Below are 27,228 nucleotides of genomic sequence, written 5' to 3'. Positions count from 1 at the left end.
TGACAGAGGCTTTGTCGATTGCCGTATCGACACCAAAGAGTTCTTCTTCTCTTTCCGAAGAAGCAGACCTATCGCCAGAAAGTCTATCCTCAGAGGACATCGCATTCTTAGAAACTAAAAAAGAATGCCATAGCAAAACAAAAAACAGCCCTTTTCAGGGCTACCCAATACTCTAGAAAAGAAATAACTATTAATTTGCCAATGTGTGTAAGTAGAGTAGTGTGAAAATAAACACTAACTCTCTCTTAAAAATGTGAGGGTATGTGTTTGTGTGTTTGTGTGTTAGTGTTAGTAAGAGCTAAAAGTAAGTTGGTGTGGATAGTAGATTAAAATGATATCTTATCTTAGTGTTTGAGGTGTATATTTGGGATTAGATTGGATTGCTTTGAGTATGTGGATAGTCTATTGAAGTGATTTATAAAAAAATTTTACAATAGTGATGGGTAGCATAAAAAGTGAGTGAGTGTTTCTTTTAGGTCGGCGCGTTGTTGTTTTTTTTTGGTTCATGATCTAGGTAAGATGAATTTTATGTTATTAGGGGATGTTTTCCTTCACGTCCGCGCTTTCAGTATAAATTGAAAGTCGTTCGGCAGTCCAGCTACCCTTGTTGATTGATCAACACCAAAAAATGAACACGAGACTTGAGAAACTGTTGGAGCGTCATGTGCATCTGGAATATGCCAGGCGCATATTAAATGAACTGGCCGCGGAAGCCATTGTCGAGGAGGGAAGGATAAGAGAGGAGGAAAGAAGAAACAAAGAAGAGGAGGAGAGAAGATATAAAGAAGAAGAAGAGGAAAGAAGATATAAAGAGGAGGAGAGAAGATACAAAGAAGAGGAGGAGGAAAAGGAGAGAAGAAAAAATTTCAGAATCCCAGAGAGAGAAAATTGGGATTCTGAAGCGACATATCCTGCCTCTGCTCTCTCCCCCCAAAAGGTAAAAAGTAACTGGGGGATAAGATGCGTATGTGGCGCCAGGCTTGGAAGGTGCCACCATTAACCAGGTGCCCATGAAGTTCCAAACAAAACAGCCCTTTTCAGGGCTACCCAATACTCTAGAAAAGAAATAACGATCAATTTGCCAATGTGTGTAGGTAGAGTAGTGTGTATATAAACACTAACTCTTTTTTTAAAAAATGTGAGGGTATGTGTTTGTGTGATTGTGTGTTTGTGTTTGTAAGAGCTCAGGTATGTTTGTGTGAATAGTAGATTATATGTTTTTTTAATGTTTCTTAGCGCATGTGGAGAGTATAGTTGGGGTTATATTATATGAAATGAAAAAGTAGGGGGATGTTTTCCTTCACGTACGCGCGTTGATGGGTCATGATCTAGGTAAGATTAATTTTATGTTTTTAGGGGATGTTTTCCATCACGTCCGCGCTTTCACTATAATAACCCACAGTATTCGTCGTTCAAACCATTCTGCAAAGAATAAAAAGAAGATGGCGTCAAACCAAATGGGCAAAATAGAAACCTTGCAAGACGTTTTAGACAACTTAGGAATAATGGAACAGATGCTATTAAGACTGGTTGAAGACCATTATTCCTATAGTCCCCATCGTGTGAAGATGGAAATTAATAACGTAAGGAAAGCAAAGGACAAGATTAGTGGTGTCATGAAAGAGATCAAGGAGGAGAAGGAGGATGAAGAGGAAAGAATAAGAATACGCAAATGGAACGAAAAAATTGAAAAAGAAGAAGAAAATGAAAAGAGGAAGAAAGAAGAGGAGGAAGAGAAGAAGAAAGAAGAGGAGGAGAAGAAAAAAAAGAAAGAGAAGAAGAGTGTAGGAGATAAAATAAGAACTTGGTGGAGGAAAAGAAGAAATTAGAAGAAGAAGAAGAAAACCCAAAGGCCCTTTTCAGGGCCAGCCATATATCTCGAAAAGAGATAGCCTTACCATTGCCTACCCCTTTTTTTATTTAGTTTTTTTTTTAAAAAAATAGAGACCCTCCCTGTTTCAATTTTACATAGACCCAATACAGACCCAGGGTTTTTTTTGTCCATGTTAAATTTACATAGACCCTATATCGACCCAGGGTGATTAATGTTAAATTTACATAGACCCTATACAGACCCAGGTTAAGTCTGTAATGCTAATTCCCATAGACCCTATATCGACCCACGATTTTTCTCCATGTTAAATTTACATAGACCCTATATCGACCCAGGGGTGTTTTTAATGCTAATTCCCATAGACCCTATAGTGCCCCACTTCACTACTCCTATCTAAAATCCTGTTTAGTGTGTAATGATGATATGTTTGTGATTTCAGGACTAGGAATACGGCCTGTAGCAGATGTTAGTACAACTCTCGTACGCCTCAACAAGGCCAAACCTGCATCCTTTCAGCACCATATAGACAATTTGCAGGGATTCCTAACTTGTAAGTAATACGAAACAGCTTGCTAATGTAGATGAATACCCCATTTGTATAACATTAAAAGATTTTTTGTCTTTATGTGACGTGATGATGCCCAGTATTGGCTTGAATAATAATTACGATAGTTTTACCTCATCAATACAATTATTGGAATATGTTTCGTCAATTATCAAAATATAAAAACCTAGTATAACTGTTAAAAATTATTCCATTATTACTTTTTTGTATGGTTTATTATCAGTTATCAGTTATCTCACCCAAAGAAGGCTGGATATTGATTAAGCTATACTGATTTGTCTCACTCTTGTATGTCGAAAGGAGGTAGCTTCTCGATGCTAAAAAGAAAGACATTTTCCCAACCACTCGTCAATGGCACTAGTGAGTTGAAATAATTACTCCTCTCTGTCCACATTGTACTCAACACAGTACACTTCTCCACTGCATTGCTTACGGTTTTATAAAGAACAAGGGGTATGTGTACCTGATGCAAGCTTGATACCAAAATGGGTCACAATGATGAAAATGTGTTCTCATACATGGTTCCTTAAATTAAACATGTAAGGTTAGTAACACGAGAAGTTTCAATTACACATAGAACCTTTGATTTCATAGTAGTATCTACATTTACAGGGAACCCATTCGGTATTACAAGCGTTTTAAGTTTCCGTTTCAGTGACCTATACCACAATTTTACGGGTTAGATATGGAAAAGAATATGTCAACATTTTACGATTGGCACGATTGTTATGCTTGCCCCGATCACCAGTATGTTTAGGATTGTGCGTCTTTATGAATGTACAGTCATACCAAAGAGGTCTGACTCATAAAAATGTGATTGTTATTGAAAAGTAATATCTCTCCACATTAAAATCCCTAAATTACTAAAAGGTGTCCCTGTTAATACAAACAATGTTACGATCTCCATGGCCAGGTGTAAAACTGCAACACGATATTATTATCATCAAAAAAGTTGTATTATTTGCAACATGTTTTAGAATAATAAGGATAAAGCAGATTATAAACAAGTTATTAATAATCGATACAGGCCAAATGTTAAGCGATGTTGATCCTCGGTTCTTGTTTTAAAGTAGAATATGTATTCAGCTTTATTTTTACAGCGCGAATATGCATCTACTTAGGCCAGGGGCAATTAGCTAGTAACGTTTTTTCTCGGTCCAGCCATGTTTACATGGTCAGGACAAGTGGACATTTTCCTGATCCCTGCTGCTACAATTGTTGCACTGATAATAATCATCGGCATAACAAGAAATAGCAGCTAAGAGATTAGGCCAAGCAAAGTATGACTTAAAAGGCAATCAAAATTGCTTTGACTGTAAAATGAGTAACAAACACATCAATCCTGTTTTGGCAAATTTCGCTATGTTCAAATACATTTGAGATAATGGTGAACCGTTTGAAGGACTAATTCACTTCCCGAAAAGGTATGTGAAACGTTCTTATCCCCGACACCAGATCCAAGCATTCCTTCTTGACTGTTTTTATTCCAAAGGCTGCATTTTCCTTCAGGTATAAGCAATGGGCAACCTTACCATATATTTCTGCTTTAGCAAAACTGCTCTTAATTCTATGTCGATCACATCAGTTCTCAGTATGGATGATTTATTCAGCTCTGACAACTGAATGATTGGTGCACCGATAAAACAAATTCCCTTTAACTCATGAACCACATAATACTTTATGGATAATACTAGTTGAGTCTGTCAGCGGACTTACTAAAGCTATGAGATTTGGAACAGATTTCCTGTACAACCCTATCAACCCAAGAAACAATCGAATTTGTTTCATGTTTTCTGGCCATGAAGCATATCTAATCTCTTCAGTTTTGCTATGGCGGGGTTTTATCTGCCTCGACCTTCTTACTGGATGACCTAAACATAACAATTTAGAATATGATCTGCTACACTTGGTGTATCTCGCCATGAGATTTGGCTTGTAGAGTTATGTCGAACAGATTGATATGTACTTCCCAGGTATGCGTTTATACAAGAATACTTTGGTCTCCATGCATTTGAATGATTTGTGCATATGGCGCAACATTCTAGCGCTCAACAAACAGAAGGGTAGATCTTTAAACTGGTATTGACCTTCAGTGGTCATTATCAGCAATGGGCACCTGCAAGGTGTCAGTCTTTTCTTCGGGAACGTTTAGCGTACACAGAAGCTGTTTCCTCATCTGTGCATGTGACGTAGTTTTGATAACTAATATAACAGGAAATCAAACTTCTGACATAATCGTGAGTCTGGAGCCCTCGATGTTTCCAATTGTCAAGTCATATGGGATTTTCCATTCACAATGCTCGACGATTTTGGTCAGAAATAGTATCTTGATTTATAGTCTTGCGATCAGAAAGTGATCCATCGTTTGATTTTACAACATACATGGGGATTTCCAACGAAGTGTTTGGTTATCCTTAGCAAGACTCCGCTTTACCATGACACTCGTACAAACAGTGTTATATAAGACTGCAACCTCTTGAACATTTATAGTACCACTACTTGTTGTTATCATTATCTCAGGGAATAGGACAAGTCTTAGTTGACTGAATGGGATCATGACAAATCTACTTGTTATCATTATCTCAGGGAATAGGACAAGTCTTAGTTGACTGAATGAGATCATGACAAATCTACGCATGTTCTGTGGAGTTATTGACAGTGAGTTATAGGCAGTAATCAAAACTTCAGTTTCTGAATTATCACATAGACAATCACCATGCTTGTCGCCTCCTAACCATCTCCTGACTTCAGTAGCAACCGATAATCGTTAGACAAACACGTTTTGTTTAGGACAATTGGGCAAGATGTGGAACCGCAATGTGTAACATTGTTTATGCTGTTGATTTGTACTGTTTCACGATTGAAAATGTTCACCTATATTATTATTATTATTATTATCATTATTATTATTAACACTAGTTTTTTCTGATTCCGGTCTTTTGGCTGGTTATCTGGTTTTTCGTCTCTTGAGTCCATGTTCTGAGAACCTCCCCAAGCTCTGGCGAAATACTTTGCCTTTGCAGTCATATCAAAGATATTTGCAAAGAATTTTTCACCTTATAAAAATATAATATTAAGTGGTTATCCACTGTTCTGTAAGTAAAAATTGTGCCATATCATCGAAAGTTTGTTTTCTTATCTTACCATCTTCCGCCCACCACTGCACACTTCCCATCCTCCTGTCAAACTGGATTGTTGTTTTTTTCTGTCTGAGGTTTGTTATACTTAAAAGTATTGTGAACCCAAGCTCAGTTATCTTGTATTTCTAAATTAGCACATTGTCCATTGTGGATATCCAAACATGCATGCAGTGCGTTAGCTTATACCAATGTACTGAGACGTGGTGACTTAACAAGCTTTCGTCACTTCTGGATATTGTGCAAATAACTGCCCATATCATATGTATTGTATTCAAATTGGGGTATTTTTAACCTTCTCTCTCAGCGTGAATTAATTAAAATTTGCTTGTATGCTCCCTATCCATATTCTGTCTTCTACGGCATCTAACTTTGCTTGCTTCTCCTTGTCTGACTTACTTTCCACTAGTTCCTTTCCCTGTTATATTCATTCCACTTCTGCCCTTTATTCCTATCCTTCCTTCTCTGCCTAAATCTAACTTCTACTGCTATGCATGCTTCTCTAATTCTATCTTTCTTTCATCCACTTATTTGTGAAATTCCCTTCTTTCCCACTATGCATTACAATCTGTCTCTTATTGTTCTGTATATCCAGCTCATTTATTCAGCTCCCTTCCCCTACAAATGTTCTAACGGACTCACCCTCATAGCTAAGCATTTTGCCATTAGATCTTTAAATGACAACATTAAACATAAAGCATGCAAGTATGGTAATCTCACACAAATCAACAGTATCTTCCTTTTTAGAGGGCAGCAATATATATATATATATATATAATGTATGTATGATTATTGTTGTTGTTGTGGCGTTTAACGCCATTTTTCAGCACACGATAGGCTTTGAATGGCGGCCAGTATTAATGGTGGAGGAAGAACCCTGGAAAACCCCGGGAAGAACCACCGCCCTACGAGAAGCTATCTGCAAGCTTTCTCACATACCCACATTGGCCGAACCCATGCAGAGGTGAGATGGCAGTGATCCGTAACTGAGAGCACGTTACACCACTCTGCCTCTCGGGGCCCAATCTATGATTCTATCGCCAGATGTGATAAGTATATCGAATATATAAAAAATATGAACAGTATGGCTTGAGTGCACGAAAGATATATGCAGTATTGGATATTACTCATATAGTGATTCTGAATAATATTGATTTAAAATTTCAAGGTGTATCTCGTGCTATCCCGTTGACAATCACAATAGCTTCGAGCTCCACAGATCTCGTTGAATGGTCAAGGAGCCGTCACTCAAGGTCCGTCTATAAGAAACTGTTAAAATATTTTGAATAATTGACTTTAAAATTACCAAACTCATATATGGTTGATTAGTAAAATAAAGCACGCCTTGTTCTATCGGCGGTCTGACTGAAAATAGGGCATATATTTCTATATTTCAGATTATATTTCCCTTTTAAGTTGATGTGTTGGCTCCAAAATGAGAGTACAGAATTGGACGAGTCGTGCAAAATATTACTGTACATTAAAGGCAAATGTTGCTTCACACTAGACGTTTAAAATCAGTCATTTGTGAGAAAACTGAACTTAATGGTATGTATTTTCAGGCCTGTTGCCACGTGTACCCAACATAAATGTTGATCAGTATGGTAAAGAAAAATAACAGTTAAAGAAAGAAAATCCATTACAGAGAAATGCAGCGTGAAGGTGCAGAATTTTAATTTAATGTCTAAACACTGGCTCTTTTCCTACATTGTTATAGATTTTGTCATAACACGTTTAGCCATTTTGTTTTGTAGTCTACGAAAATGAGATGCAACAAGCAGATACTGGTGTGTTGATTGACTGTGAATCGATCCAAGAAATGCGCAGACCAGAGGACTATGACAAAGCCTGCCGATTTGATCTTAAGCACCTGGGCGAAGACTGCGTCAAGCAGCAGGGATATGGGCTTGAAGATGGACAGCCTTGCATTCTTTTGAAGATAAACAAGGTAAGAGGAATATACCTTCTCTACTTGGAAGTCATATTCTCAGAGTTTGTTTTTTATTACTAACAGTAATAGGAATAACCAAGCACGAAGAAATTGCAAATTTGTACAATGATGCCAACTTGACATCAACTATTGTTGCTATTACTAAAAGTAGTACGATCCCATTCAACACAATCGGATCAGAGTTATACGCGTTATTGCATGTTTAATTGGAGCTTAATGGTATTTCGGTATGACAAAACTGTATAACACTGAATCACTATGAAATTGTAATCATCATTTGAAAATTATATATCAATAGATCATGTTTTGGTGCAGTGTTTGTGTTCTTTGCTCATTTTGTCTATGTAAGACAGAATTTTGTCACATGATTTCAACTTATCTTGCTTACCTGACTCTACGACATTGTCCTGCACCCATCAACAACGCTATTAACTTTTAATTACAACTTGTACAGTGTTGACCAAATTAGTCACAACATTTCCTGGCATGAACAAAGTGCAAATTTGTACCAGTTATGCCAATTTGACATCAGCTATGGCTGCCTTTACCACAATTAGTAAAATCTTTTAAGTAGAATAAGATTACATTTTGACAGAAAGCATTCTAGAAGGAAGTTATTGCACAAAAGACTCCAACCTGTCTTAATTTATAGCCACCATTACTAAACATGTAAAAGCCGCCATCTGAGAAACAATATCAATACTTTTAGACAATTTTATTCTCCCAAACCGCCCACTAGAATTTAACTAAATGGCATGCTGACATGAAGCTTTTTCAGATTCCATCAAATGATGCCAGTACATCATCAAGTGATTTCATTCTACTATTTGCCCAAAGCTGAACAAATCTGGCGTAAAGGTCTTTAAAATTTGTTAACTATCAAACATGGTTATAGGTGCTTAAAACAACAATCTCTAAGCAACATCTCAAAATCCCTCAATAAAATTTTACAGAAATCATCATACCATGGCGATCGTTTAATGAGGTCCAAATGATGACAATCTAACATCAAATATGGTTGATGTTACTAAAATAAGATGTAAGGTGATTGCCTATACAGATCATTTTCACATTTAGCCTCTGTCCACATGAGTTTAAATCTCTGTATGTGAGAAATCTTGCAGGTAGATTCCAATAGGTTGGTGATTTATCCCATGTTTTCCTTCACCAAATATACTTTTCGCCATGTATGGCTTAATATGTGCTAAGTAAAATGTGCTAAACCAAACCAAACTAAGTACAGTATAGACATAAATTTAAATAACTTCTATGCAAGGTCTACTCAAAAGAAATTTAGTTGTACTGCAAGCCTATTGATAATACATTTTTTCTTGTTTTTGTATTAAAATCCTGCTCAACAGAGTTTGACCACAATGCACAGAAAGCGTCTTATCTTAAAACCTTTAAGTGACTTCACCAACACTATTGAATAGAAATTTCTAAAGTCTAGTAAATTATATTGTGCTTATTAAAGCCAGGGAAGTAAATTATGTTGTGGACTGTTTAGAATGACATATTTAAGGTTTTACAATATTTGCTTTCTATCAGAAAAATGTTAAAAATTATATTACTATATGCTGAGTACAGGATGCCTTTATTCTAGTAAAACCAATTCTATAAGTTGGTAACAAAATCACATTTGGGATTAAATTGAACAGCATAGCTGTACAGTAAGCAAGTAAGACAAAAAGTTTAAAATGGAAAATAAAGCAAATAACACCCTTGGTAGATCAAATCAGTAAAGGTAAAGATTAGCTTTGAAAAAGATGAAGATGTGCAGGATTGTCATTAAACTTGCTGTAATGTGTCCCTTGACTTTATTCATTGTACATATTGGGACTGAATAAATGTGCTTTATTGTTTCCTCTGACATTATTCATTCCCAGTTTTGGGAATGAATATTGATGTGTTGGTATCCACTGACTTGACTCATTGCCAATTTTGGAAATGAATTTTGCAGTATCATGTATGTTATGCAAAATACATTGGACTCCTTTTTGATACACACAACCAACCTTCAGCAAAATACTTTACTATCATTATCGAAAAAACTAACCAAAGCCACTGAACTCTTTCAAATCATATTGACATGATAGCGTACATGGAACATTTGTTGTTTTTATGTGATCATATGTATATGCATCATTGTATGGTATTTCATATATACGGGTACATTGACATTCATTCACAAATATTTTTATATTTATATTGTCCATTTTTAGTTTTAATTAAATTTACTTAAAAACCCAATATGTTTTATTTTATCGGAAACACTTTCATAGTTCATTGCTGAGTGCATAAAAAACAACAAAAGATCATAACTCTTTAATTGCCAGAGAGGATTTAGTAAATCACCACTCTGTCTAGCTCCTGAAGTCGTTGCTGGAGCTGGGATTGGGTGGTGACTCCCAGTCAGTATGTGTCATTGCAGCCAGCCGGATGATCAGATGCCAGTTAATTTCGCATTAGACTGGCACAAAAACAGAAAGTCTGACCAGTTTAATTGCAAATTATGTATTTTCAAAATTAACATAATGGAGATTATATGAAAATATAATTAATGTAATGATTGTGATGAACACCCATCATACAACTTATTAATTAAATCTTCTGGGGGAGGTAATTCAAGAAATAACTCACATGTAATCTGCGTACATTAGATGCTTGCAAACCAGTTGAAAACACTTCAGCATCCATGTGATGTCACTGATACATGCTATGCAATTCAGCGTTGAACAAATTTTACAGCATTATCCGTTTCCCTCAAACTTGAATTTAACGATAAACTCCCTTTCCCCATCCAAAAACTCAAGTTTGCTCTTTTTTCCTAACATGAGCTTTAGTAGAACAGACATTATCTCTATTCGTAAAATTAACACTAAGACATCCCCAGAGAGATATTAACCTCGTCCGTGCCTTAACAGTCATACACTCTTCACCAATTTATGAACTTAATAGAAAAACCCTTATCCCCTATCCACAAGCTTAACAAAAAGAGCCCATTCTTCCAACTAATTTGACAGTATGCTCCCTTTCTCCCATGTTCTTAACTTAATAGACAGGGCCTCTTCCGCCTTTCACTAATGTGATAGAATACCTCTTCCCTTACCATATCTTAAAATAAGTTACAGAATAGTAAGAGAACCAACAAGTTTTGTAAAATTCAACGGACAATGTATTGTACTAAAATACAAAGTGAAAATGTAAAACACTTACGGCATTGCGAATTAAAATCCCAAGATAATCCTATAATTTCTAAAATAAGTCGTAATAATTAAAGTTCTGAATAAGCTTTAGAGGTATTCCAGAAAATAATCCAACGCTGGAAGTCTTGATGTGCCTTTGGTGTCATCTGTCGTGACTACGTGCCAGCAGTCGTTTATTGAATCACATTAATATAATCAACAATATATCCTTATTTAAATTTCATGATAGTATCCAAGTTCAAGAATGAAGTTTTCAGCACATTTTATTTCCAGAGACGAATAACATGAATCAAATGAGGCATGTTTATTAAACTCAACCACAACAACTCTTCCCGCATTTCAGGTCTATGACTGGATTCCTGAACTTTATACCAACGACACAGTACCTGATGAGATCCGCGCCAATTGGGCTGAAAACTATGTCACTGTCCAATGTGAAGGAGAGGTATCAATTGATATTTTTATGTCAATGCATTATCTATGTAGGACATTTATAGTGTTATAGTCCATGCATGTTCGTACAGTCACATCATGTCTGACACATCATGTCTGACAAACTGCATTTCCTTTCAGTGGACTCCTACATCTGTCACTTCGATTCTCAGTTTTTGTTACTAAATTTACATGTAAAGTCCCCTGTTTGCCTGGGTACGTTATCCTTCAGTTACACTAGACTGTTACTGGCATCTGCGTTGTATGGAACAATCTCATTTTTTTCTTCTTATCTAGATGTGTTGCTTCAATTTTATTTTGCCAATGTATAAGTTTGGAGAGTAATCCTACTGTCTTTCAGTAACTGGTAGCCATGACGTTTTCATATTTATGTGATAAAAATTTGTTCTGCTATCATAGACGCAAAGTGTAGCTTAAAGAGCATAAACTGAGACACTTGGTTGTAACGTGGTTAGCACAAGTATTAAAGAATGTTGAATTTCATATCAGGATTTGAAAATTGTAAAAAGTGTAACGACTCTACGGAATGAATTGTAATCATGAATGTGCTGATGTACGTGTTGCCTAGAATGTGCTGATGTGCTAGTAGTCTTGGTATATTACAATAATACAATCCAGAAAATATTTAACTGAATTCACAAGAGTCCCCTGAAGTGATTTAGTCCAAGTATCAATGAGCACTATGTAGTTTCGATGAACGATTGAAATGAAAATTCACTCAAATTATAACTGATTATACCGAAAAGACTGCACTAGAGAGGTGTTAAACATATGAAAATTTAATCGTCATGTAAAAATATTTATATAAATACTGACAATTGAATTATGACATAGGGATTTTGCTTCAAGGTCGTTAACAAAGTTCGGTCTGATTATTGACATTTCAGTAAAATATCTGGCAAAGATAATGTAGACCATATTTGTCCGTGTGTGTGTGTGACCAATATCCTGAACTCTGATCTAAACAAACGTGTTTTAATTAACGACATTAGTTAGGTCAGACCAGAGTCTTAACCTCATTTATGGACAAATTGAATCACACAACACAAATTAAACACAAACATAACACCTCCTCCCACATAGAGAAAAACATTTCACAATTAAAGCTTTATATTTCATGCTAATCAAATAAGCATATGATATTATAATAAAACTTTCATAGAATTACGTCTTACGAATAATACAAAATATACATAGAGCAATATAGTACTCTATACATGTGAACGTGTATCAGCAGTCAGATTATCCTTTCCATTTATTTGACTAGTGGCAATGTTGTACTCTTGCACCATCAGACTCCACCTCAATAATCTCAGATTTTCGTGGTTTTGTTTTTGTTTTTTTTTCATTTTGGGTTCGGATCACTGAATATAATAATCGTAGAATGAGCTGAAATAATATACACTTAATACGTTGTAAAGCTGGTGTTAAAGCCAAACATTTCCTCTCGATGGTTGATTAATTTCTCTAGTGCCTTTTTAATTTATAGAGAAATGGAACACTGGATGATCCAAGCCATTTTTGTGTCTCTTAACCGATACTCCACCAACCCTACATCACCTGCATCAACAAACATGTTAAATAATTGCATGTAATCTAGAGTTGAAAGAACTGGTATATGATTATGTATGGCCTTTAATTTATCAAGGCTTTCTGACATTTTTCAGACAAATAAAACGTGGTCTTATTACTCAGCAGGTTGATCAAGGGTTCGACAACTATGGACAAAATTAGAGCAATATTTTTGACAATATCCAGCCATACTAAAATATTTCATCTGTTGCTTTGTACTGATAGTCACTTGTTATTTAGATATAGCCTTGACCTTAACTTCTATAGGTTTAACTTGACCTTGTCCCACAATATCTCCTAACAATGCAATGCCAACGATGCAAAAGTAACCTTTACATAAATTATCGAATTTGCATAAGTGAGCCGATCAAAGAATTTCTGAATGGTATTCAAGTGATCTGTCCGGGTTTTCTTTTAGATATGAGTATTAGTGCTTATTTCCAGATGTTTTAGTTCAATCTTTTATTGCGGCTATAGACCTGAAGATTGATAATAGTTTCTGAATTCCGAAGAGTGGTTAATCCGATGTCACAACAGTTCTGTTACATGCCTTCATTTTAATTTTTGTTGTTTGCGACAGGTGCAACTAAATTGAATGAATAATTAGCAGAGCTATATCTATAAACACACTCCTTTAACATATTTGTATGGCCAAGTTGTTTCTGTTTCCAACTCCCAGTAGATGTAATGTTATAATTTAAATCACTTTCTTTTCGATTGCACAAGGCCCATACTACTTAGCATGAAGAGGACTTTGAGGTTAGGAAAAGAGCAGCAAAACTCTATCGCCAGGCTGAAAAATCCTTTCTTTTGTATTTATGTCATACCTTAATTTAATTTTAGACTCAGTGTGCTATGATTATTGTTTACCACTTCACAAGTCTTTGAGAACTTATTTTTGAAATCATGGTCAAGAAGGTTGTACTCTCTTCTGTTTTAATAACTTAAATGGTCGACGGACAGTATGTCCAAGAACTAGTTCAAAGGAACTAAAACATAATGAATCTTGAACTGATTCCCTAACAATAAACAAGAGCAAATGAACATCTTCATCCCAAATCTTTTTCCTATATCAAAGCAATAGGACCGAATCATATTCTTCAACGTTTGATTAAATGTTTCTAAAGCCCCTTGACCTTCCTGTTGATAAGCATAAGATTTAAACCGATCATTGCATGCCTAATTCATGCATAACTTGCTGGAAAGTTCCATACATGGCATTTGAAACATGGTCAGACTGGATTGATTTTGAAAGGACAAAAAAGTGTAAAAACAACTTCATCAAAGATTTTACTATGATGTTAGGTTTAATATTCCTCAAAGGGATTATCTTTGGAAATCTTAAGGAAACACACTATATGACTTTTGATTATCTGACTAGACAAACATATTCTACCATTTTAAATGGTTTTTCAAAATGCAGAAATAGGTTGTAGATGAGTCTTCGGTATATTTCGATTGCGTTTGCTGACCGTTTTACAAGTGTAACATGATCTGCAATATCGAGACAAATCACTTTTAATTTTAGGCCGATACAAATAATTCAAGATTTAGTGAACACTCTTATTCACTCCTAAATTAGCAGCAAATGGAGTTTTAAAGGCTAAGCAAAGAATTTCCTGTCTGCACAAAGATTTGATAGCCCACTGACCACTTGTCACTAGCGGGTACCTCAGGTGGTCGCCATTTCGTCACAAGGACCCCATTTTCCACTCAATAACAGACTGGTTTTTGCATGGATTCAGTTTTGCTAATAACCCTCTGAAACAAACGGGAGATATCATGATCTTGCTCCAATTTGACAATGAACCATTGTCGTTTGTTTCCCTGATTGGAATAAAGATAGCGAGTAGTAAACGGGATCACTGCGATCTTTACCTCTTGACTGATCAAAACTGATTCAAAGTGACCACATTAAAAGACTGACCAACAAATGCGTCAGCTAAAGTAATATTTTCCTGATCAACATCATTGTCAAGAACTAAAGGAATTGCCTCTGGAAATTTTCTAGATTCACACATTACTGTCAACAAGTATTTGTTGCCTTCGTAACTTCAAACCCGGGGTATAGATCAATGATTTTAGTTCCAAGAGGATTAACGTTCTGATCCATACAAGCCTTATCAGTTAATAGTGGATTGACCACACTATTTTCTCCAGATAGGTCATTGCATAGTAAGAAATTAATAAACTCAGGGGTAAAGAAGTCACTGTTTTGAGACCAACTCTGGTGACAAATTTACGCAATGGAGAGGAGCATTCCTCATACCTGCCAACTTTCCAAACGATGTTTGGGCATTATGGAAATTTAAAGATTGTTTTGAGGTCAAGGGTGGTGTTGGTTAGTAATGTAACCCAAAGAAAGCGACATTGTGAAATTGAGAATAGAAAATTGCAGTTTCTTCAAACCATTTCGTACATTTATAAAACAAAAATTATTAATAAACTTAGAGTCGTAAAGAATCAAAACAATAACGATCTAAAAACATGTATACATCACCACAACCCCACAGAAATGAAATAAACATTATGTTCCTAAATCTTTTGGACAGTAAAATGCAGTCATTATCAGATGCAGTCATTACTTCTGTTTTCACTTTATTTATGGTTTGGCGATGATGCAATTGTTTTAAGGGATTCTTTCCACTCATTAGAGGCTGAATGGTACTGTTGTTCAAACTTCCTCAAGGATCTTGTTGCATTTTTTCATTGCGTAGAAAGACATGTTTTTGCATCAGCATTGATATGAGGGAGTGAAGGAGTGACTCAAAGAAGATCTGGACAATTACCTTCAGTATCAAATGGCTGATTGTGTTCTGTAACGAAATTGCAAAAAAAAAGATAACTTCGTTCTTTTTCTATAGTATATTGATAATTTTTAAACATGTTAGATGCTTTGGGGATTTAGCTCAGCACTGGTGCATTGTCTCACTGCTGGGAGGTGGTGGTAACTCCATCTGAATGCATGGTCAATTATCAACGTGGGGTTTTCACTAGAATACTTCTAATGTCTAGTTTGGCCTTACTAAATATGGTGAAGATCTGTTAAGTAGCCATAAAAACCAATGTTTCCAATCTAGCATGCAATATGGTAACCACTACTCTAGTCTTGAATCTCTTGTTACTTCTACTCCTTCTAAATTTCCTTCTACTTCTAAATGTAAAGTCAGCATGTGGGTTTCATCGGAAGACTAATTATGACACCTAGTTCATCCTGAATAATAATTATGTTGATCTGGCCTCAAACATGGTAATCACAATGAACACATTGAAATTCTTGTCAATAATTCAGTTGAATGGATAGTCATATTAACATGGGATTTTCCTCAAATGTCTCCTAACGGTGTCAAGTTTGTTTTTAGAAAAATTGCTCCAATCACGGATCCATTATGACAGCTATGAAACAATCATCCAATATGACAGCTACAATCACTACCCGATTTGAAAGTCTTATCGTTCAATAATATCAGAGACTGTATTTCTACACTCACCAGTTACAAAGAAGAAATGGTTTAATCTTCAAATTCAGGACATTGTGATCAGAAAGTAGACCAGTAGTTCCTAAAAGGAGCCTATTTTACCATGGATACTGATTTGCCATCCAAAGCACTGTCATTATTAAAATAAAAAAACTGCTTTTCAGAATTCAGTCAAATTTAACATAAGGCATACTCTTAGGAACAAATGCAAATGAAGTAAATCTTCCATCAAATATGGATGCCATTCCAAAGAAATGAAATGCCGTTAAGCATCATGATGTAGAAAACAATTCTTAAGAATTTGTCCAAAGATCCTGATATGAGGGGCCTGTAATTGTTTTAAATGATGCCTATCTGCCATCAAATAAAGACAGCATTTCTTAAGTCGAAAAACACTTAACTACTTTTTTATCCTATGTAGAAATATGCTGACCTTGGAAACAAATATCCTTTTATGAAGGCCTTTATTCTGTGCCGCATATTTGTAAAAGACTGTACATTGTACTTGAAGATAATGGTCATTTGTAAACATTGTTGCACAGCATCTGGGTTTGGAATATTCTAGAAACAAACGTACTTACAATTGAATGGAATTTTTCAGATAGAAACGAGTCACATCTAGGGAATTCCAAAACATTCTACTGAATATGTTTAAATAGATACTTTGTAAACTAATTCAGTCATTCGTTTTTCTATGATTTGAGTTTGCAGTTGTATTCTGAATTATTTCGAGAGGAATTATTTAAAGCATTCACTGGAACTCTAAAGTTCTCATTGACTGGATTTGCAGACTATTGAAAACTCAAACATTCTTGATTAAATCAATGTGATACAGCAGGACATTCAAGACTATTTGAGTTCATTCGGAACATTCTAAACGTTTGAACTTGTAATAAGACATTTAGGATTATTTGGGATTTAACTAATTGGTTCTTAAATTTACACTTTTTAATTTAAATAAATAAATAACTTATTTATTTTACTTAAATTGTTGTGTTCACTTTTTTGTTACTTAGTTTCAGACCTTGATTCTAACAATCCTTTCACAAAATGGTTTTCAGTATAGGACAAATGCTGCTAATATGGATGTATAATTTTAAAAAAAAACTTGAAACAGCTCTTTTCATAACATGACAAAAACAATAGCATTGGAGGCAATGTCTACAGAAGGCATCCTAGCACCCATATTTCTTTGCAAACTGCTTTACATGTGGCTGTTAGGCAGGTGCAGCAATGTGAGTGATTTTGTGCAAGTTTCGGCCTCTTTTCTTTATTTATGTGCTAAGGCAATTTGTCTTTTTCTCTACTCCAGAACCCCGCAGACAAGGACAATATTGGACCCCTCCTCTACTACCCACCAAATGGTTTCCATGTCAAGTATTTCCCATTTCGCAACCAACAAGGCTACCGTTCGCCTCTCGTCTTTGTCAGGTTGGACGCACCAAAAACAGGTGTTATCATAATGGTCACTTGCAAAATCTATGCCAGAAATATTTATCACGATGCCAATGAGAAAGCTGGTCAGGTGCATTTTGAAGTGCTGGTTGATTAATTATTGGGCTTTGCTTGCACAATAATATTACATTGTACCTTTAGGTGTTTTTCTTTCAGGATTATAACAACAATTTATTGTATTTAAAATCATTTCTTTGCATTGCATAGTATGCTATGATATCTTGTCTACACTAGAATAAATATAAATGACATGAGTTGTCATTTCTTTCATCGCTGAGAATAACCTTGGGGTATGCCATTCAGATTTGATTATTTGTCTTGTGATGCTTCATTTTGACATTGAATACATCATGTGCATTAAATTGTATTAATTTCTATTTGTGATATTTTTACCACCATCTTTATATTTTATTTCTCACTAGAGGTGCATACTATATATTTTCCTTGGAGTAGGTGATTAGTATTCTGTTGGTTTTTTTGTGGAAAATATATTTTGGTGACATTTCCTCTCTGGAAGTTTGTCTTATAACTTAAGTTTTATAAACTATATATATATATATATATATATATATATATATATATATATATATATATATATATATATATATATATATATATATATAAAAGCGAATCAACGATCTTATTTGGACACCATATCAGCCATCATGAAAATATTGATATCCCTACTCCTCCTGAAAGGGAAATCATATCAGCATATGAATTTCACTTGAAGAATATTTGTGCTATTTTGTTAGCCTCAAATGTAAATGGTGCTGACCTGGATACAAATATTGCTGGCAACATGGGCATCTTGAAAATCTTATCACTACCTCTCCTAGATGGATGGTCACATCGGAATGAAGTTTTCACGAAACGACTTTTTCTGATAAAGTAAATGAAATTTCTGCCATTCCGACCTCCAGTATGGCAACAGTCTTGAAATCTTATCAGTAGTTCTCAGTTTCAATGGATCATTACGAAGCCAAATCATTTCATTCTCCAGTATACAAATTCACGTTTGACCTTGAGGTATTTTGCTGCAATGGTTTGATCATGTAACTGATTTGCAGTCCTTGTCCTTGTTTTCATCTAGCATGATCGTTTAGAAGACTCATTAGAAGCCCCACATTATCTGACAATTTTTATATGAAAAGGGTTAGGAATCACACACGCATGTTCTTACCCATCCACAATTCATGCATGCAGTTTTCAAGATGTTTTATACGTGTTTAGGAAACTTAACGCAAATTTGCCTTGTACACCTGCCTGAAAGAACATATTCACATTAATCTTCTGGATACTTTATTCATGTTCGGAATTTTTATTAGGCAAATTTCCCCTTGAATACCTGCTTGAAAATAAATATTTACATCCATCTTCGTTATTAAGGATGTTTATTTCATGCAGTTGATTCTACTTTCATGTGGTTTGGTTTCAGCCTGTCATTTTCTCATTCCATTTTGAAAATTAGTAGAATATTTAGCCTCACTTTGAATTTAGAATTATATATAGCCAGTTTAGTGAAAAAATCTATGACTCGTTATGCAAGACTGAACGTCGTCATCAATAACATGTATACCTCTAATACTCTGGTAACTTTTTATAATATGTTTATGTAAATGTTGTATTAACATAATATATGCACATGCCTTTATATACCTTGCCTCTCACCCTTTTTTTGGTCAGCGCTTTAAGAAATATATCATGCTGAAAGCACATTTCTCAATCTCAGCACGTTGCAACTTGCACCACTATGCTTATTTGGTGTCTCATTTCCACTTATCTATGTTGGTTAATTTTGTCTCAAAAACCAGTCTAACATATGTAAATATATTTTTGAGACAGTGCACCTCCCAATAGGAGAGCTTCCAACATGTACAGAGGGAGCTAAGTCTTCTCTCATGTAAATACATGTAATAGGTAAATTGTTTATGCTATTATCAATGGGTGGTTATTATTATTATTAGCTTCAATCTCATGAAATTTATCCCAAAAATACATTTTTAAGAATACGTTGGTGGTATTACATCCGATGTGGCATATATGTACATCATTAAAGTATATAATTTTGGGAAAATTTGTGACATTATTATTATTAGTAGTAGTAGTAGTAGCAGTAGTAGTAGTAGTAGCAATAGTAGTAGTATAATGATGATGGTAATCTTATAATTTTATGACGATAAAGGTCATATTCTTTTACTATGTCTCAACATTGTGATAAATCTTGACAAAGGAAATAAAATAATCATGCTAAGAAGTGACTCGCAGGGTAAAGATGCATTGACCTTCTCAGGCATTTTTGCATACGTTTTATAACTTTTATGAATGCAATGTGTATGAAGATATTACTCCACAAATCTACACATAATTGGGATACAAATTGTTAAATTGTGTTATGCGCATTTTTCGTGTTTGATGAAGTAAATTTAAAAGAAAAGATTGACAAGCAAATAAATGAAGCTACACAGAAGCAATTTTATAAACCGTCATAACTGAAAATAGTATTCACAAAGATTTAAGAATATAAAGGGAACCAACATTTTATTTAAAACACTACCTGATTTGAAAGAAACCCTTGAACATAAAGACATCTGTACGTGTAGTTTTCAAGTAAAAAATCAACAATAAAATATTATCATAGCAGTAGACCTTGCAAATTGCAGTGACTATCAGTCTAATCACCTCGTTTGTTATCCATCAAACATCTTTTGACCCTCGTGAGGATCAGCTGGGCATTTTCTCAGGATTCCTGCGGGTCACCTATGCATCAAGTTCTTTGTAATATATACAGTCTAAAATCTTCAGCTTCATATGTTCAGTTTCCATGACATTTTTACCATATTCTTAAAAGGTCTCTGTCAGCCAACATGATTTTTAAGGAGAAGAATCTTAATTGTGAAAAAAGGATTACCCGAGGCTGTAGGCAGATAATTCTTCTTAAATCTGAAAGGGCAAGAATAAGGTTACGTTGTTTGCAGAGAATTCTCCTTACATGTGAAAGGGCAATAATAATGATAAGTTGTTTGCAGGGAAAGCTCTATAAATCTGAAAGGGCAAGAACTAATAATCTTAAATTATTCCCAGCGAATGCTCTATAAATCTGAAAGGGCAAGAATAATTAAAAGTTGTTTGCAGAGAAAGCTCTATAATCTGAAAGGGCAAGAACTAATAATCTTAAATTATTCGCAGCGAATGCTCTATAAATCTGAAAGGGCAAGAATAATTAAAAGTTGTTTGCAGAGAAAGCTCTATTAATCTGAAAGGGCAAGAACTAATAATCTTAAATTATTCCCAGCGAATGCTCTATAAATCTAAAAGGGCAAGAATAATTAAAAGTTGTTTGCAGAGAAAGCTCTATAAATCTGAAAGGGCAAGAACTAATAATCTTAGGTTGTGGGTCGAGTATTCTCCTTAAATCTGAAATGGTATGTTCCAGGTCAGAATCTCTTTAGGTGGCCATTTGTGATTAAAAATGTTTCAAGATACACCTACTACTGGCTTTGGAAAACTGCTTGTTTAAATAAGTCATTATTATCATTTGGGTGCAAACATGATTGAATTTATTAAAACTCCATACATATTTTAAATTAATGTTTATAATTCCCTACAAAGTGTCATCTCATCATAGTTATTTGATGTACTACATTTAATTTAACGTTATTCTAAATTGTACTTCGTACGAAAGTTCAAAAGTTCAAAAGATGCTTATTTTTTCTCTAACTTTGTAAGCTACGTTGCTCATTAATGTTGCACATTTGGAATGCTAGTTTGGTTTTGTAGTTTTGATTGTTTGTTCTACTCTGCCAAGAATCTTTGAATTGTGTTGTATATTTACTATTTTGATCAACAAGATCTGTGAAAACTTGGACAGCAAATTCAAAAGGTTTTCATTTTTATCCTGATTGATAAACATCATGGCATATTAACTACAGCTGAATCAAACAAAATATTTGGCTTAGAGATATTCCCCTAAACTAATGGCATACCACCTTCTCTTTCCTACTTCATTAGTATGTTTTTGTAATAATATACATTTGGCACTTGAGCAGTTACAGTCTATTCTAATCCTATGTCATACTTTATACTTTCTCTGCCTCATAGTTTGTTTTACAACGGCATACGTTTGGTGTTTGAGAAGTTAATTGAACTGTGTACAAGGACAAAACTAAATTTATTACTAGAAGAAAATTATTAGACTTTGTAGTTACTTTTGTTCGTGTAGTTCATTGCATTTCTTAAAACAATACATCATTTCAGTAGAAAATGTAATAAAGGTAATTGCTTCCATATGCATCATTTCAGGATAAAATCCCATAAAGGTAATTGCTTCCATATCTTCTGTTCAAATATTGTATGAATTTGCAAAGCAATGTTCTGTTGAGAGTTAGAGAGTATAAAAGACTTCAAACATTTGTTTCAGACTACACGTATTTCGTGGATATTTGTATATGTATATGGTAATACAAAAGGAACATGGTAAACTTCCTAATTATATTCATCTCATAGATTATGTTTAATTTACCATATTACCAGAATCATCTAAGCATTCAGCACTCTTAATTCTTCAATTTTAAACAGTGTATGAAATTAGGAGAGAATTAAAATGTAACATATGGTAAACTAAAAGAATATGTTTTTAACCTTATTCTTACGAAATGAATGTAGTTGCAGTTGCAAGTCAGTGTACAAGTAGTAAAATTTGTATAAAAAATTCAAGTGTGTTGATAAAGTATTGCCAGTGGAATTTGTTTTTATTGTGTGTAAATAGGTATGTGTATTCAGATTTGTATGCATGAAAATAAAGATTGTATTTTGGAATTTGAATTCCCTTCATTATTAAAAGCTGGGGATGTTTTTTTAATTCAGAGAACCTCTATGAAGACTTGACATTTGCTGTCATACCACTAATATTTAGTGGTATGACAGCAAATGTCAAGTCTTCATAGAGGTTCTTCCCAGTTCTAACAAGTGTGTCTGTCATTAGGTGTATTTGACCTTTTCCATCGTGTTCCATTCCCATAGAGGACCATACATCCCATCATGTTCAGTTTGACACAAAAATCCAAAGTCGCCCAGATGCTATTATTACATTTCTATAGGGTCACATAGTGACAACCCTAATGTTACAATTCTCATCGGACCCCAAAATGTCCTATCCTCTTCATAATGTATTATCCTTATGTTGCCACAAGCCCCACATTATTCCCAAACTCTTAATGGCTGAAATAAGACCTGCATACCATCCCCTACACAGTTATGTTAAAATTCTTAAAGATTTTTGCCATCAAATATTTGCTGCAATGTTCAATTTCCATAAGTTAGTATTAATTGCAGGCTGAAAGTGAGTGGCTTTCAAAATTTGGTAGGACCACCTCGTAGTGATATGCATGCAGATTTGCCAAGGTCTTAATTCACGTTCAAATGCAAGTCAACAAAAATTAACTACACATCTATAATCAGTAGTTAAGTTGGACAATATGGGGTTTCTGAGCATTTAACATTATCTCCTTGACAATGTTCACTCCATTAATCCGCAAAAATGTGCTGACTAAAGAACAATTTCATTTTTCAGATGAAAAGATCACTATCTAGACAAAATAAACAATTTAAATTACTCTATGTAGATGAATTTGTAAAACGTCACGGTCCTAATTTACCGTAAAACTTTTAGATCTTCTTTCTCTTGATGTAGTAATGCAATTGTTGACCACATTGGCACAGTTTGGTGATGGTGGTGGAGGAATATACCCAAGATCATGGACTTTGAATTAAAAAATATTTTAATAAAAACAAGGAAGTAGAAAACAATTTTTAATTTTACTGTCCCTAGTAAAAATTAAAAATATACACTTGACAAAGGAAGCATTTCCTTTTATATTTAATACTGAGATACTTAAATATATAAGTAGGAGAAAAGTTATATTTCACTGTTGCAATATCACTTTTATCATTTAAGATTTTTCTGTTCCCCCTCCATACCAAAATGGGAAAAACGGATTTTCAAATGTCAAGATTGCAGACCCCCTTAGTATCAATACTTGTAGCCAATTAGGGTACGCAATACAGAACACCGAAAAACAATATCCAAATAATTATTTTTATAGCTATGTTTCATCATCAATCTTACAAATTACTTTTTACTGTATTTGAACTCATAATGTGGTCTGAGAAACGCAGTGTGGGTCAGTTGTGATATTTTCGAATATTAGTGTCCTTTTCTTATTTTCTTATTATCTGTCGTCGAATCTTATCATAATTGACATGTAGTTTAAAACTCCAGAAATGTAATAGACTGAAAGACATATGAATGATGCTTTACTACACTAATCAAAGTAAATTCAGTGACAATATTCGCGACTATCTATGAATGAATATGAGCTTGTTCAAGATAAACAGAAAATCATGAAGATTTACAAACTTGGGAGCCAAACCCTCATCTATCTCCAGTTCGGTGTACCTGTAGTTAGCGACATTTTACCAGGGATATATGTTTAAAGCCGTGAAACATAAGAAGCCACATTTTAAAAGCAATCGGTGCAATTAGAGATAGATTTTATAGCCTTGGGAAACATGTTGCTTTAGCATCTCAGGCCATCTACAGGATATTATTGATATATATGATGTGTTCAGCGTATGCCTAATACCAATTAAGTTAAACAACGCGGTGGAGGGTTGGAGTGGGTAGCAAGAAGTATGAAGGAGAAATGGAAATTCCAATTAGATTAACGAAACCAACATACAAAATTGGGGAGTTATTTTTCATTGTAGATAAAGTACAATCATATCTACCGCAGATACCCATTTCACACCGAATTTGCATAATAGTTCGTATTTATGTTGAACTGCAAAAGTTAACGATATGATGATGTATGTGTAAAGAAATTAACTGCTGTTCCAACATGGGAAAAAGTTATTTTTTAACATATACACATACTAAGTCGCCCCACCGTTTAAACCTTCCTTTATTATTGCGTTTAGCTGTATTATATCAAAATTTGCTCATGTGACTGGAAGCTTAGTTTTGGTTCCCAAAGATTCAGTGCCATTTGGGCGATTATGGGCATACTTTTATTAAGTTTGCAATGTTTGCCTACTTGTTAAACAGCGTATAAATACGCACTTTGATCCACGTGCATTAACGACAACTTTTTTTATTCAGGTTTGTTTTTTGGTGGTATTCACGTCAACTTCTTAAAATGGATAATTGGGTCAGAATACAATAAACTTTAAATAAACTGATAATCAGTATTCGTATGACTTTCTGGTAGCATTTGCATCATGTGTAATATGGATTGAAAGAATGTACTGAGCTGCGTCGATCCATGGCTTGGCAGTCAGTGATTATTAACTCCATAAATGAAGATTTGAGACGGTCAATACATAGATGGCGGTCGACACCTGCTGAAATGGTTGTGGCCACTTTAGAAAATATACAAATTGATGGTGATGATTCAGGATGAATTCGTCAATTACGAACTACGAACTATAAAGCCATATGTTAAACCACACAAATTACATTTTAGAGAGAGATATATATTAGGCACCAAAACTTTTGATCGACGTTGCCCTTAGTTTTTCGACATCAACCTGGAATCGGGCTTTGATAATTAGAGAACACGTATCTTTAAACGTGTTGCATTTGTTTTCAATTTGGAATTAGTTTACTGTCGAACTATTCAAATAAAATTGATTCCGCTATTTATTCATCATAAGTTAATAGGTAAATTGTCCTATAGTAGCTCATGTTGTATTTGGCAAGAATTTATATAATAAACTGCGTTATTATCCTGCTATTGGTGTGCTTTCCTTCCTTATTTTCTTATTATCTATTGTCGACTCTAGCCGTGATACACATGTATGAACTTAAAGATTCAGAAATTTAATAGAACGAAAGTTGCATGAGTTAGAATTACTGCCATAACATTCGCGACGATCTTAGAACTAATACTAATGGTTCGAAATAAACAGGAAATGATCGTAATTTACAACCTTTGAAGCCAAAACCGCCTCCTACTTCAGTACGGAGTAAATTAAGTTTTACAAGAAATACCTGTTTAAAGCCGTGACAAATAAGAAGTCACAAATCAGTGTAATTATCGATAGATTCTGTAGTCTCGGCAAACATGTGGTTTAGCAATTTCGGGCGATTTACAAGGCATTATTGATAGACATGTCTTCAGCTTACAAGTTAAACGAGTGGGGAAAAGAGGTATAAACAAGAGGAATTCCAATTGGATAAAGCTTACTGGAAGATATTTGTTGCACTGTAAATACAATCGTATCTACCGTAGAAACCAATTTCAGTCATTTACCTGTATGCACTGGAGAACTTAACTGTAACTGCAATAATTGTCAGAATGTAAAGAATGTAATGTACCAAATTTTCATCAGCATTAACTGAAAATAATACCTACAAGTTTATCTCATAAAGAAAATATTTAAGCCATTTCACTTTTTCATCGCTTTTATCCGTCCATTTTATAATACTAAATGTAAACACATCAGATGAACCAACCGGCAGTTCAATGTATATTTGTTATGCTGATTTAGTTATTGAATGCGGCATCACGTGTCTCGTAAAGCCGGCGAAAAACAGTAGGCCAGTAGGTAATCGGTTAAAGTAAACACTTATCTTGCTATTGAGAAAATGAGTCTCGTAGACTTGTATATTTGGGTCGTATATACTAAACAGTCTGGCCTAGCAGTAATTGCACATTGGATAGTGCTGTGTATATTTCACTGTATGGGAACATGTTAAGCAAACAATTTAAAATTAACTAGCAGAATGAAACCCGCTAGCACGTGCGTATGATTTCTTTTTCCCTTTTTATTGTTTTAAAGCAGAATCTCTCTATCTTATAAAAATTACTGTAATTAAACTTGTACTTTTGTGAAACACCTAAATTGTCTCGGCATTCTTTGTTCTGAAATCTATAATCTATCTCAATACAAGTATGGGATTTCGTTTTAGTGGGCGAGTCTCCGAATATTAAACGGGAGGTCGCGGGTTCCATCGCCGGCCGAGTCATATCAAAGATTTTTAAAAAATGGTACTAGCAACTCAATCGCTTGGCCCTCAGCAATACAATATTAGTGTTAGGACTGATCGGCCTAATGTGAGGATAATGTGACTGGGTGGGACATGATATCCCAGTGCTTGATATCACTATCAACTGCCATACTGCAGACATCATAGCGATATGACTGAAAAATGTTTAAGGCGAGCTAAAAATGCAAATCACACACACAGACACACTAATTAACGGCACTGTGTACAACTTAAAAAGAGTAATCAGCACTATGAACTGCAACTGAGTCAACAAGTAAGTTCCACTCGCTGTAGTGGATGGCTATGATTATGTTGCTGTTACATTTACCTGGGACAATAAAACTTAACCCGTCCACTACGACCCACGACTTGGGCAAGCCATGACGACCACATTGTCATGTCCGTGACGGACACAACGTGAAAATGATTAACGTCCACCGCGGGTACGTGGATTTTCCGAAACAGATGATACGTGTGTGTGTGTGTGTATATATATATATATAAAAGAAAGAAAAAGAAAAACGAAA

At 34.7% G+C, this 27,228-nt stretch overlaps 1 protein-coding gene across 2 annotated transcripts in view; it reads left to right on the top strand.

The window, feature by feature from the left end:
• Positions 1-25,445, top strand: part of LOC149777173 (sodium/potassium-transporting ATPase subunit beta-like) — a 75,180-nt gene extending 49,735 nt beyond the window's left edge. For both annotated transcript variants that reach the window (XM_089941871.1, XM_089941872.1), the window contains exons 3-6: positions 2,274-2,384; positions 7,291-7,484; positions 11,037-11,138; positions 17,510-25,445. In XM_089941871.1, coding sequence (XP_089797997.1) covers positions 2,274-2,384; positions 7,291-7,484; positions 11,037-11,138; positions 17,510-17,749 — 647 coding nt within the window. In that variant the 3' untranslated portion in view covers positions 17,750-25,445. The remainder of the gene's footprint in view (positions 1-2,273; positions 2,385-7,290; positions 7,485-11,036; positions 11,139-17,509) is intronic.
• The last annotated feature ends 1,783 nt before the right edge of the window (positions 25,446-27,228 follow it).

Source organism: Sinohyriopsis cumingii, chromosome 18, assembly GCF_028554795.1.
Source record: "Sinohyriopsis cumingii isolate HCF-2022 chromosome 18, ASM2855479v2, whole genome shotgun sequence".
NCBI classification, from domain to species: Eukaryota; Metazoa; Mollusca; class Bivalvia; order Unionida; family Unionidae; genus Sinohyriopsis; species Sinohyriopsis cumingii.
The sequence above is the reverse complement of the archived record's forward strand: the minus strand, read 5'-3'. Positions and strand labels throughout refer to the sequence as shown.